The sequence below is a fragment of the Triticum aestivum genome, chromosome 3B (genome assembly GCF_018294505.1).
Source record: "Triticum aestivum cultivar Chinese Spring chromosome 3B, IWGSC CS RefSeq v2.1, whole genome shotgun sequence".
NCBI classification, from domain to species: domain Eukaryota; kingdom Viridiplantae; phylum Streptophyta; class Magnoliopsida; order Poales; family Poaceae; genus Triticum; species Triticum aestivum.
This window is the reverse complement of record NC_057801.1, coordinates 595,902,009-595,911,960: the sequence shown is the minus strand read 5'-3', so window position 1 is coordinate 595,911,960 and position 9,952 is coordinate 595,902,009. Positions and strand designations below refer to the sequence as shown.

The window sequence follows — 9,952 nt, the reverse complement described above, 5'->3', positions numbered from 1 at the left end:
CGCGCGTTCTGTCCGTCCGCGCGATGTCCGTTTCTCCCCAAAATCGACGCAAACTTGGATCAGTGATGGGTCGAAAACGGACAAAAGTCCGTTTGCTCCCCGCGCTGGGCCGTCTGGTTCGTCCGTTTTACCTTAAACGGATGTGCACGGACGTGATGGGATCGCGCCACGGAGTTGGCCTAACCTAGCTCATGGGGCTGCGTTAGCTCCGGACAGCTTTGGGGCTTGGGGCTGGTACAGGTTACGAGAAAGACTGAATACAAAGGGTGTTTTCTGCTAAAGATCACAATGCAATCTGCTGGGCCGAACATGACTTGATCTGGACCGCAGATTTCGGATCGGACGCCAGTTTCCATGCCCTGAGTAGCCACGTCTCAACCACGCCGCCTCGTTCATTCATCTCCAAAGTCTCAACCACGCCGTCTCTCGGCCTCTCCCCCCGTACCATCTGTTCATCTCTCCTCAACCCCGCTCCGCCTTGCCTCGGTGGGGCCCTCCCGAACTTGCGCAACGAGATGCTCCACTCACGGCGGAATCTGTACCGTAGCTCCCGGTGCGTTTATATAATTTCTACTGACACCAAAGTTGAATTTTGAGCGTTTGAATCGTATTCGGCCAAGTCTTATTGCTCATTATATCATCCGCCCTCCCTAATCCGGCCGGGGGAAATTGGAATTTATAAATTTTTTTGTAGTTGGAAATTATATTTCTGTTGAGCTAGAGTTAGAACGGGTGACTATATTTACATTTCTATCCTGCGTGATAGCGTGTGTGTATCTTATTTGAATCGGATTCTAATGTTGCTCTTTGATGATAGATCTGCTTACGAATCCTTCCTGATGGCAAGGAATATTGCAGTGCATGGCCGTATGAAGCCGATTGGGCCCAACCAGCTCCCGTATGGCAATGCATTTTTCTGCACCTCCGGTAATCCTCTGGGCGAACAAGTTGGCATCACCAAAGGGAAGGATAGAGCAGAAGCGAGTAGGGAGACCAAAAAGCTCAATGTGCCATCAGCCTTCATCTTTACAAATAGTAGCCATCGCGATGGGTCTATATACAAAAACTCGTGTCTCGACGTATTTTGCGTTAAAAAACGTGGTGAGAGTAAGTGATGCAAATCTCTTTCCTGTATTGCTCATATTTGAGAATTTCTATTATTTATCCTTTAAAAGTTTGATGCTGTTTTTTTTAAATGTGCAATGTATATTTTGATTGTTGTACTGAAATTGCTCAGCAGGAGGTAGATCTGCTGCAGGATTTATATCTTAAATATCTATGTAGAAATCTGGTGATTGATAATGCATGATTATAATTTGGACACAACTCTTGTTCCCTGTAATTAGTAATCACTATGACTGGTAATTATGTCCATGTGATGGGTGTTAAACTATTAATATTGAGTTGCTATCAGAGTAGAAGTCCAAGTATTTAGTTATTATATTGTTTTCCTGGAATTCCAGTATTTTTATGTAAGTTAGTAGATTAGCTCAATCACATAAAGGATGAATGATCAGTGATAAGATTTTGTTTGAGCGCCACTTGCTAACATCGTAAAGGGGAAAAGGCTGTCAATAGAGGAATATGTTTAGACGTATATGTGGTAATTAGTGTTACAATAATCATCTTGAGTTTCAACTAGTCTTGGAGTTGGCAAGTCATAAATTTATATTTATTTTTATACAGTATTATATTTTGTCACATAAAGCAAAAAATATTAACAATTTCAAATAAAAGATGCATGGTCAATTATAACATTTTTGTGTGAGAGCATTAATTGCTAATATCATAAGAAAAAGGACTAGCTAAATCAAATATGCTTAGTTGTGTACGTAATACTTAGTGTTATCATCATAACCATCTTGATTTTCAATTAATTTTCATCTTGGGGCAAATTCATAAAACTTTATATAGTTCGCCAGACTACTATATTTTGTATTATTAATTATTGTTTATAATTCATAGTTAATCAAATGACTTAAAATGTCTCATGTAAATATAATATGTTTAGCTTCATATTTACCTTTTAGTGTTATTTTGATAAACATCTTTTTAATTTATCAAATAAATCCGTACTCTTTTTGGTTGATTATCTCTATTACATAAACGAGTGAATGGTTAATGATCAGATCCGCGTGTGAGTTCTAATTGCTAATAAGTTCTGAGAGTGGCGTTTTGGCACATGGAAGCATATGCTCCTGGATTTTAAAATGTGTTTTAAACATATTTTAAAATGTCACAAAATTCTGAAAAAATGATTCTCGCGTACATCTCAACATTCTATGTGCATACAAACTCGTTTCATGAAAAACCGACAACGTTTGTGTCACATGCAAAAAGGATAAAATTTAGTGTTAAAAAGGGCTTTTCATGAGAATTTTTTTTGTCTTTTACACAATGCGTATAAAATGCCAGTTTTTCACGAAACTTGGTGTGCGCACATACAATGATGAGATGTGCATGTCAAATTTGTGTTCGGAATTTTTCGACTTTTTGAAATATATTTTTTGATGGCAGGAGCATATGCTCCTATGTGCCAAAGTGAATTTCGGGTTCTATTGCTAGTCATTATTGTTAGCATTATAACCACCTTGATTCAATGGAGAACAAAGATGGTTTGGAGGCTAGTTTAATTATGGTGGTGGCTGCTAGTGGAGAGGGTGCTTGTATGATGGTGGACTAGGCGGGTATGGAAAAGCTGGGTTGATGCGATTGGTGGCAGTGGCGTAGGCAGTGGCACGGTATTTAATGTTTGTCGGTGGATTGGAGCATAGATTGGAGTAGTGGTGTGGAACGTGGTGGACTGTAGGTATGCTAGTTGAGACATGGTAGATGATATGAGCGTATGTTGGTCGTGGATGCTGCAACGGTGGTGGAGGGAGTCATCGGGTTGCTGCTAGAGGGCAGTGAACCCAACAAGCCGGGTGTGCTTGAATCACCGGATAGGGTGTGGTGGTCAAGCCTCCACGGTGGAGTGCGGTGTGATGATCTCGCAGAGCGACTGCTACTACATGATCCAATATTCTGCCATAATTTGTGTAGGTGTTACCGCCTCCTGCTTGAGAAGCATCCTCAGCCGAGCCAACAGTCGGCCATTGAATTTGATACCAAGCTGTTATGATTCTTAGATTGAAGGTTGATGCCATGCCCAAGGGGTGCTTTTCGACGATGAGTCGCTAGTTGTCGGGTGTCGTGCAATCAACTCTGAGGGAGATAACAGGGTAGAGGAGACAACAAGAGACTAGGAACTATAACTTCTTTATTGATTGTCTCGAGACCAATCGTGGCTGCCATTTCAAATAGAGGAAATCCTAACACGTGACTTGACTTGGAACTCATTTAGGATTCAGACTCCTACTTACGTACACTCAGGTAACCTATACAAATACTTTTTATATTAGGGAACAATCTTGACTAGGAAGGCGAATGTAATAATTAGTGTATATGTAGTAATATAGCTATGTCTAATAACTAATGCTGTATTATAACTGTACTGGTTTTCAACAAATGTTGGAGTTGCGGCAAATTCACAATTTTCTATTTATTTTTATTGAGTATTATATTTTATCTTAGCAATTATTGTTTTTTTAAATCACATGGGTGAATATGTCTCATGTAAATAGTACTTCCTCCGTTTTTATTTGCTCTGTGTATTAGCTTTGTTTGAACTACAATCTCTATGAACTTAGACAAGTTCATAGAAAAAGTTATCGACATCTACAATACGACTAGATTAATCTTTGAATACATCACATCTTTTTATTATAAATGTTCACACTGTTTTCTATGAACTTGGTAAAAATCTATAAAGTTTGACTTAGGACAAAACTAATAGGTGGGGTAAGAATAGAGGGAGTATATGTCTACTTTATATTTTTCGCATGATTCATGGTAAAAGAATGAGAGCTCGTGCTATCTTCTGTAAAAAAAAAATCATCGCCTAGCTCGAACTTAGCATGATGTAATAAAACTTATGGTTGACACTGTAGATAATATAAGTGCAATTACCATTGTTGGTATTATAACCATCTTGATCTTCAGTAAATGTTAGAGTTAGGCCAAATTAATCTTTGTTTATTTATTTATTTTATAGATTATTTTATTTGGTCTTAGCAATATGATCTATTTTTGGAAATCACATGAATAAGTTCGCATAACCTGTGAGTACATACAATTGTAAATATATATTAGGAAATTGTGATATGTGGATTATGAATAGATTTGGAAAGTTCTATTAGGTACACGTAAGTTCAATATTTTTTAGAACATTTTGTCATGCATAAAATGAAAATTCTACCATGTGTTTGTGTAGCTTGGATCTTAGTAAACTGTTCATATAACTTGGCCCCCGAAAGTTATACTTTTCCTTGGAGCATTGTTTTATTCTCCTCACTTATTTGACTAGTGTATTTATCCTGTTATCTTCTTAAATGAATATTGTTATTAGATAAATTTTACTATAACTTAACACAAGTAGGTAGTTGTAAATCATCACTATACTATTTATGATAAGCATTTCTCTAATATTATGTAGTTTTTGACTGAAGCACAATTGGAGCCAATGCGGATATCAGACCCTGCTAATTGCTTTCCTGACCAGAAAAGGTGTCGTGTGCATTTTGAATGTGACATGATGCAATTTTTCTCATTAAAATTGGCTAAAGTTCCTATGAACGCAAGTTCGGTACAATTGTATGGATATATAGCAGCACGGGATTATTTGGATTTATCGCTTAATTATATTGTCAATCATAGCAGGGACAATCCCCTTATGGTGCGACAGGTGCGCATCTTTATCTAGATGCAGTTATTTTAAATACATTTCATTTGGCAGTGTAAGCTTAATTCCGTCACATGGATCTGAGCACAACGAATATCGTAGCCCTTGATCTGCAAATTCCTTTATGCTTCATTGTTGCAATAAGTGAAATGTTATCTTGACGCAACATTTGAGGTGTTGGTAATGATGGCTCCACTTTAAGTGAAATGTTATTTTATCAGTATGGATTATTGCATAGAAATACATGTGCCTTGGACGATGTTATACAAAGAGGGTGTTATCTTTGCAAATATTAGGCAAGTTTATTGTTAGTTGTCTTCGCATGATTTATCTAACATTAAGTTTTATGTGCAACCAACTTATGTTTGTAGGCGAGTTTAGAATCTATGTTATCATTTGTTTGTGATTCTTCCTCAATTGGTTAGAAACAGGTGTACTTTTGATGATGAGCTACTAGCAACTAATGATAGTTTTGCAGGGTTCTCTCATTGAGATGACTGGCCCTAAGAGAGGCATCACAATGACCAGCCCTGTTCTAGTTGAGTATGACATGAGGATCAAGGAAGGGGAGCAAGAAGAATATGATCTACAATTAATTGATGGTGCAACAGACTTCTGCGAAGTAACCACACCTTCTCATCCATTCACGAGTCAGATTAATGGCGATTGTGGTGCAGTTGACATCACTTTAGCACACGTCGTCAATGCAGTGGAGGCCACAATAGATGTTATTGTATCAGAAGTGCGGAGTGGATTCAATTTATCTCTCGGTTCGTATGTGTTTGTAGGTGGGTCATATCAAGGAATCGAGCTCCTGCGTGATATTATTGGTGAGTCATGTGTCATAACAAGAAGATATGTGATTGCCGTAGAGATGGATAGTTGGATGCACTTGAAGCTCATGGTAGGCCGGGAAGGTTCAAAATACGATGATTTGGAACGTCATTGTCGCTTCAAAGCAAACCTCCATGGATATGCACATCGACAAATACTGCTTGAGCATGCCTCTATCTCGCTAAAGGTGACTTGGTCGGCTATGCCATGAAGTTGTCTTGTTTCAAATTCGAATTTTTGTTTCATTATTTGATCTTGAGTACATATCTACTTGGCACTAGATGGATGTCTACTTACTATCTCTACTTGCATATGCATCATCGATGTACCTATTTTGGCAATGTCCGATTACTAAGGCGATTTGGCGTTGGGTAGAACGCTGGGCAGGTTGTGAAACTCTGAATCCACAATCTAGGGCCACTGTGTGTAGTGCAACAAGTATGGGATGCGATCCTCACATCGACCCTGGTGCCGCACATCCTGACTGTATGGGAGATTGGTTGGAGCGTAACAGAAGACTGTTTCAGGGGAAGATCAACAACCTAAACGATGTCATCACCTCCATCAGAAGATCATTAGAGTCTTGGCGTTTACCGTTTAGCCGGAGCTAAATGCTTGCAGCACCCCTTTGGGATCCACCCTGAGAGTATCGACCTAGGTATGTAGGGAGGTGTGTTCTTGTTTTTCCTTTCTCTATTATTTCTCTCCTTACTCAATGCCTTGTGCATCCGAGCATGTATTATCCACCTATCAATGTTAAAGCCCTCGTCTTGCTGGATCTTTCAAAAGAACATTGTGCTGGAACTGAGCATTGCCATGTGTCTTACCTGTTTTGTTTTAGTGAGAAGCAGATAATGTTTTCTTTACGTGCTTTAAGCATGGCTAAAAATGCGACCTATGCAAAAAAGACAAATTTATGAACTTTGAGGATGAATGGTATCATGTGTTCAAAAGCCTCAAATTTGTTTTTTTTCAAAGCCCTCATTTCAGGGTATTTCACTCTGTATATGTTTATTTTTTCATAATTTTTTTGAAACATAGAAATATGAATTTTGAAAAATGTGAATGGAGGCCTTCATGGAGCTCGGCCTCGAAAAGCAATTTTCGCAGTGTTATATAACTTATGATACCACACAGACTCCTGTCAAAGCAACATGACCGAGCCAGCAATAGGACTACATCGTTGGCCGATAGGGTGCAAATACCGAAAATTTACATCAAAAGCTCGAGCCTTCTCCACTTCTCCACTTCTCCCGCTTTCACGTGTCACAAGGAACCGGCTAGCGGTCACGTACGAGCGTCCCTTCCACTTTGACACTAATTTGGTCGCCAAAATCAACCGCATTGCATGCTCCTTGGCCAGAGATATGTACAACCCCCAAAAAGAAGCTTACACTCCACCTTACGAGTTACGACTAGTGCCTACTACAAGCCCGAGCCATGGTCCATGGTCCATGGACATGTACTTACACGACCGGAACGTGCAACGCACCGGCACCACCAACATGGGCCACGTCCGTGAGTCACCACCAGCGGCCAGACGACAGCGAGCTGATCGTGGCGGCGCGCGGTACTTCGGCGTCGCCGGGCGCGGCGAAGAGCACGCTCTCGATGTCGTCCTCGAAGAAGCCCACGTCGCCCGGCACCGGCAGGTCGGGCAACTCGTCCGAGTCCAACGGCGTTGGCCACCCTGCGCCGGGGGCGGCGACGCGCGCGCGGCGGGGCGGGTACCTTGCCTCGAAGTCGGCGCGGTCCACGCAGAGCGCCTGCAGGACCTCGGCGATGGCGCGGTCCACGCGGTCGGCGTCGTCGCGGAGCGCCGGGGCGGGCGGCGGCTCGCGCTCGAACTCGAAGTCGTCCTCGGGCTCGTCCTTGGGCTCGACCTTGGGCGGCAACAGCGGCAGTGGCGCCGGCGGCAGCGGGCATGGACGAGCCGCGGCCGGCTCCATGTCCGGCTCGGCCTTGCAGGGGAGCGGCTGCGGGATGTCCACGTAGCAGTCGGCGTCGAAGTTGGTGACGGCGCCGGGGCCACGGATTCGTATCGCGGCGAGGTCGTAGGCCCTGGCTGCCTCCTCCTGGGTATCTGGAGAGAAAATGCCAAGCACAACATACCTTTCAGAAACCCACACTCCGTGTCTCCTCTCTTTCCCGGAGAAGAGAAAAAGCAAAAGAACTGCACTATGTGGAGCCTACGGTAACGATGTCAAAGCGTATTAGAAGCATGAAATGGAGGTTAATCATCTCACACAAATCACAGTCACGTGGAAGATTATTGTTCTGACGGTGGCTGTAGCAAATTGAGATGGCTGTTTCTTGAGATTTATCCACACAAATTGGTAAATTTACTACTAGTTCAAGGACACACCGAATATTCCCAAGTAGGAGTACTGCGTGCCGGCAGCGTGACCAATCCTCGCCTCCCACCGGCCGTTCGCGTGATGCCTGCGGTGCCACAGTTGGCGCCAATAAGTTGTTAGATCAATGGAAATGCTTACTACTCCCTCTGTCCATAATATAATCTCATAATATAAGAACGTTTTTGACACTACACATGTAGTGTCAAAAACGTTCTTATATTATGGGATGGAGGCAGTACTAACAATGCAGTCAAATTGCACGCACTGTCCTGAAACTTCACCGCAGACACACAGTGCTCATTAGCTCGAGGTGCGTAGTACCTTGTAACTCCCCTGTACTTGGAGACGCCTCTTGTGAAGCCACTGCTGTTGCGCCTCAGCCTGGCCAGGTACTCTTCCCGTGTCATCCGCTGCATCCTCTCGCGCTCCTGCCTGTACGTGTCCACCTGCATTTATCACAGCCTAATCTTATTAAGTTCCACTCTGAATAAAATCAGCAGTCCGAGAAGTAGTAGCGGTTGCACTGAGACAAGTCAAGACTCAAGACAGGTAGGAGTGTCTCTGAACTTACTGGGAAGTTGAGGAGCCCGCAGTCTGAGCCCCAGCACTTGAGCGCCGCGAGATCATGGGTGCGAGCTGCTTCCTCCTCTGTCTTGTAACATCCTGCCAAGAAACACAAGATTACTTAGGATGATCTTGATCTTAATCTTAATCAATGTATACGCAGCGGTAGTGCCACAGTGCCTGATGCTTTTGTGCATATGTTTTGGACCCATGCATGGGGACAAAAATATAAAACGAGCTTTCCACTTTACCAAGGCGCTGCTGTTTTTCTTTTTACCCTGCTTTCCCCTCAGACAAAGGCTCAAACAAAGGAGAAAGTGGTTGCAGAATTCGAAATTCGAAAATTAATCTGAGGGAGGCTACCGTGGGCAATGCAATCTGGACTTTGGCAGCATACAGAATAATTTGTGAATCATGGGCATTGGAAAGTATGCGGGCTTTTCCAAGAAGCGAGAGGATCTTGAACTCACCCAAATAAACTAATGGAGGCGAGTCATGGATGCGTATCGCCGTTCGCCAATGTCGAGGCAGACGAACACAAGATTGATTCCAAACATAGTTAGAGAAGAAGAATGTCAGCACATGAAAGATAAAACTAGAGAGTGGTCAAGAATAAATCAAGGAAAACAGAGACAAGATTGTCTCACCCTGTTTGCCTCTCCTGCCCTGGGCCGTGCTCCGGCAATGCCTGTCCCACAGGTGCGCCTCGTACCTCCCCGAGATGCTGTGCCTACATCAAAGAGCGCACGCCCGTCGGAGATCAATCAGAAAGGAGGACACAGACTGCGGCGCGTCGGACGCAAGCAGGAAGGGAAGAGAGAGCTCCTGGCTCACCTGGTGACGCCCTTGTAGATGGACGACCTCCTCGACGGGACAACCACGGCGTCGCTCCGGCCCCTCTTCTTCTTCTTCCTCCCGAGAGTCCGCGCGCTGGACGGCGCAATGCGGGAGCCCCAGGGCCAGGAGGACGCCGAGGAGGAGGAGGCAGGGGAGAGCGGGGCGGCGCCACGGCAGGGCTGCTTCTTGGTCGTCGTCATGGTGACCATGGCCAGGCGAGCGAGCCAGCCGCGGTTCCGCTTTTGATCGTACCTTCCTTCCCTCGAGCCAGCCGTGGGTTTCTACTAATGGGAAGGAGAACGGACGCCGAGCAGGTGAGCCCTGCCTATGCGGAAGCGGCAGTGGGGCACTGGCTCTGACCGGCAACCACACCACATGCTGCTTTGGGAAGGGACGGGCTTGACCGCGGTTAGGTCGGCCGTAGGGCGCTTTCACTGGTTTGGTAAAAGGAGGCAACCGGGGTTAAGGGCTGACCGGACGGGGCAGGAGGGTTTTTGGGAACAGCGTGTGGTGGGTGGTGGGTGCGTCGCGTCGCCACGGGGTTTTTGTGTTGGCGCGCGCGCTCGACGCTTGGCGTGGG

The 9,952-nt window shown here is 44.2% G+C and overlaps 2 protein-coding genes across 2 annotated transcripts; one reads left to right on the top strand and one right to left on the bottom strand.

Annotated features, from left to right (window-relative positions):
• The first annotated feature begins 382 nt into the window (after positions 1–382).
• Positions 383–6,099, top strand: LOC123065827 (uncharacterized). Its single transcript, XM_044489038.1, has 4 exons — positions 383–553; positions 818–1,107; positions 4,548–4,783; positions 5,259–6,099. The coding sequence occupies exons 1-4, from the start codon at positions 516–518 to the stop codon at positions 5,823–5,825; spliced, it is 1,131 nt and encodes a 376-aa protein (XP_044344973.1). The 5' UTR covers positions 383–515; the 3' UTR covers positions 5,826–6,099.
• Positions 6,100–6,940: 841 nt separating this feature from the next.
• On the bottom strand, positions 6,941–9,661 carry LOC123065826 (AP2-like ethylene-responsive transcription factor At1g79700). Its single transcript, XM_044489037.1, has 7 exons — positions 9,370–9,661; positions 9,183–9,265; positions 9,006–9,014; positions 8,543–8,634; positions 8,293–8,417; positions 7,980–8,056; positions 6,941–7,697 (listed from the first exon to the last, which is right to left on the bottom strand). The coding sequence occupies exons 1-7, from the start codon at positions 9,579–9,581 to the stop codon at positions 7,138–7,140; spliced, it is 1,158 nt and encodes a 385-aa protein (XP_044344972.1). The 5' UTR covers positions 9,582–9,661; the 3' UTR covers positions 6,941–7,137.
• Positions 9,662–9,952: the final 291 nt, after the last annotated feature.

Bases quoted from the DNA above. Each gene is read 5' to 3' on its own strand.
- LOC123065827 (XM_044489038.1), top strand. From the start codon at position 516: ATGCTCCACTCACGGCGGAATCTGTACCGTAGCTCCCG. The intron at 554-817 runs GTGCGTTTATAT...CTTTGATGATAG, and splicing joins AATCTGTACCGTAGCTCCCG to ATCTGCTTACGAATCCTTCC. The intron at 1,108-4,547 runs GTAAGTGATGCA...TTTTGACTGAAG, and splicing joins CGTTAAAAAACGTGGTGAGA to CACAATTGGAGCCAATGCGG.
- LOC123065826 (XM_044489037.1), bottom strand. From the start codon at position 9,581: ATGGTCACCATGACGACGACCAAGAAGCAGCCCTGCCGTGGCGCCGCC. The intron at 8,057-8,292 runs GTACTACGCACC...GTGGCACCGCAG, and splicing joins AAGTACAGGGGAGTTACAAG to GCATCACGCGAACGGCCGGT. The intron at 7,698-7,979 runs GTGTGTCCTTGA...TTTTCTCTCCAG, and splicing joins CTCCTACTTGGGAATATTCG to ATACCCAGGAGGAGGCAGCC.